Below are 2016 nucleotides of genomic sequence, written 5' to 3' on the forward strand. Positions count from 1 at the left end.
CAGATGACAGCATGAGAATTATAGACAGACTGCCCAGCTGAGCCCTTTCAAAATTCCTACCCCATAAATCATGAGAAAAATAAATGGATGTTTTAATTTATTAAGTACAGCAATAGATAACCAAAACATGGCCCATATATTAGGTACCATGTATGTGCCATCTCATTTAATTATCAATAACCCTTTTTTATTATCACCTTTTTACAAACGAGGAAGCCGAGGTTCAGGGAAGTTTTGTAACTTGCCCAATACAACACAGCTCATTGCTGAAGCTAGGAGTCCAATCCGATGCCAGCACCAAGGCTTTTAACCACTATACAACATGGTCTCTAGCTTAGCTTACTGACTACAAGTACAAACAGAAGCATAACTCATGAATTCATAACTGTTATTTTTCTTGTGGGGCATTTATTCTTAGTGTAATAAATGTATATCTTTACATAGTTTTGATTAATTACTCACTTCAATAAAAGAGTTTATATCTCACCCATGTGAAAATGATATCAGACTCAACAGCTACCTTTTTATTGTCATCCAGAACAGTGTTCATATTTTCAATCCAAACAGCATCCACTGGTCCATCGAATATAATCCACTTGCGGTCATCAGATAGTGAAGATGCTTGCTCCCGGAAAGCATTGGCAAGGACACCATCCGTCCACTCGTGGCTCACTTGGTCAAAGCACCCATACAGCTGCGCCATTGTGATGGCCTTGGGGTTGATGATCTTGTACTCCACGGCAAACTCCTCCATCTCGTTGGCTGGGCAAGAAGGTCCAACACGAGTTACAAAGGCTCTGATGAGACCAGGATGTTAAACAAAATATAATGCCACCTCAAAGACTAACCAACCTTTATGAACATGCTATCCAAGGAGAGTCCTTACAAAATGTGTGCTCAGTCCTTATAAAGATTGAGATATTTGGATAGGCAATGCCTTAAATTCTTGTGTTATTATAGACACCATACTTTCTTCTGAGCCTCATTTCAAACAGGGCAAATATGCCAGTCAGATCCAGGACTAAAGAAATCTGACAGCACCTAAAAGGACTTAAGCAGGGCAGTAAAGCCATATTACCAGTCTTCTTTATGACCTGGCTCTCATGGCCCCCTAAGAACCTTGGCTCTGACTTGAGATGAGACAACAGCTGACAGATAAAAGGGTTCTAGAAAATGATGACTTTTCTCTATCTGAAGGGCTAGTTTAGCCCTGAAACCTCTTTATTGACTGCTCAGTAAGTGTCATTTGCCCCTGTGAAATGCCCAGTATTGGAGTTCTAGGACTCAACCAAGTGATGGACAGCACAGCACATGTATTTAATAATACAAAATGAAGATACTTTTACATGATCCTTCAAAGTAAGGAAAAGCTGGAGTGTGTGAAACATAAACTAAATAAAGATCAATTCCTGCAGAATTTGAGGCAAATACAGTAGGATACCCTCTTTTTTCCTCATTTAGTTTCTTAAACTATATCCAAATGACAAAATCATTACTTAAATTTGAAATGCCCAAATTAGTTGTTAAGGCTGAGACAGTCCTCCGAACAAAACCTCAAAAATCCAACAGCAACTCAATTATCAAATGTTGTTAGAAAAAATTTTTAAATGAAGTACTCGAAGCAATTATGTACACTCATGCACAACAAGATACTGCTTTTCAAAACCTCAGTCTTGCATTTTACTGAAAAAAATCCACACACAATTTCTCTGGCAATAAACATGGCTTCCATTTGTTGTGTAGGCGCTGTGCTAGGTTTTTTTTACCTGTGTACTCTGTCTTAATTTTCACAACAATCCCATTTTACAGCTGGGAAGACAGAGAATAAGAGAAGTTTAGTCATTTGCTCAAGGTCTGAGTCTGATTAAAAAATGTGAGTTCTTAGCCTGTACCTTAAAAGGAAAGAAAGAAGGGAGGAAAAAAGAAAAAGAGTAGGAAAGAAAAAAGGAAAAGAAAAGAAACCATGCAATAATTTGCTTTTAGGCTAATTTTGTTTAAGCCAATGACAGGAATTTT

The 2016-nt window shown here is 37.9% G+C and overlaps 1 protein-coding gene across 1 annotated transcript in view; it reads right to left on the reverse strand.

The window, feature by feature from the left end:
* DNAH3 (dynein, axonemal, heavy chain 3) overlaps nt 1-2016 on the reverse strand; it is a 118015-nt gene that overhangs the window by 77689 nt on the left and 38310 nt on the right. Inside the window, exon 20 of the mRNA XM_008573407.1 lies at nt 521-762. Coding sequence (XP_008571629.1) covers nt 521-762 — 242 coding nt within the window. The remainder of the gene's footprint in view (nt 1-520; nt 763-2016) is intronic.

Source organism: Galeopterus variegatus, unplaced genomic scaffold (assembly GCF_000696425.1).
Source record: "Galeopterus variegatus unplaced genomic scaffold, G_variegatus-3.0.2 Scaffold913, whole genome shotgun sequence".
NCBI lineage: Eukaryota > Metazoa > Chordata > Mammalia > Dermoptera > Cynocephalidae > Galeopterus > Galeopterus variegatus.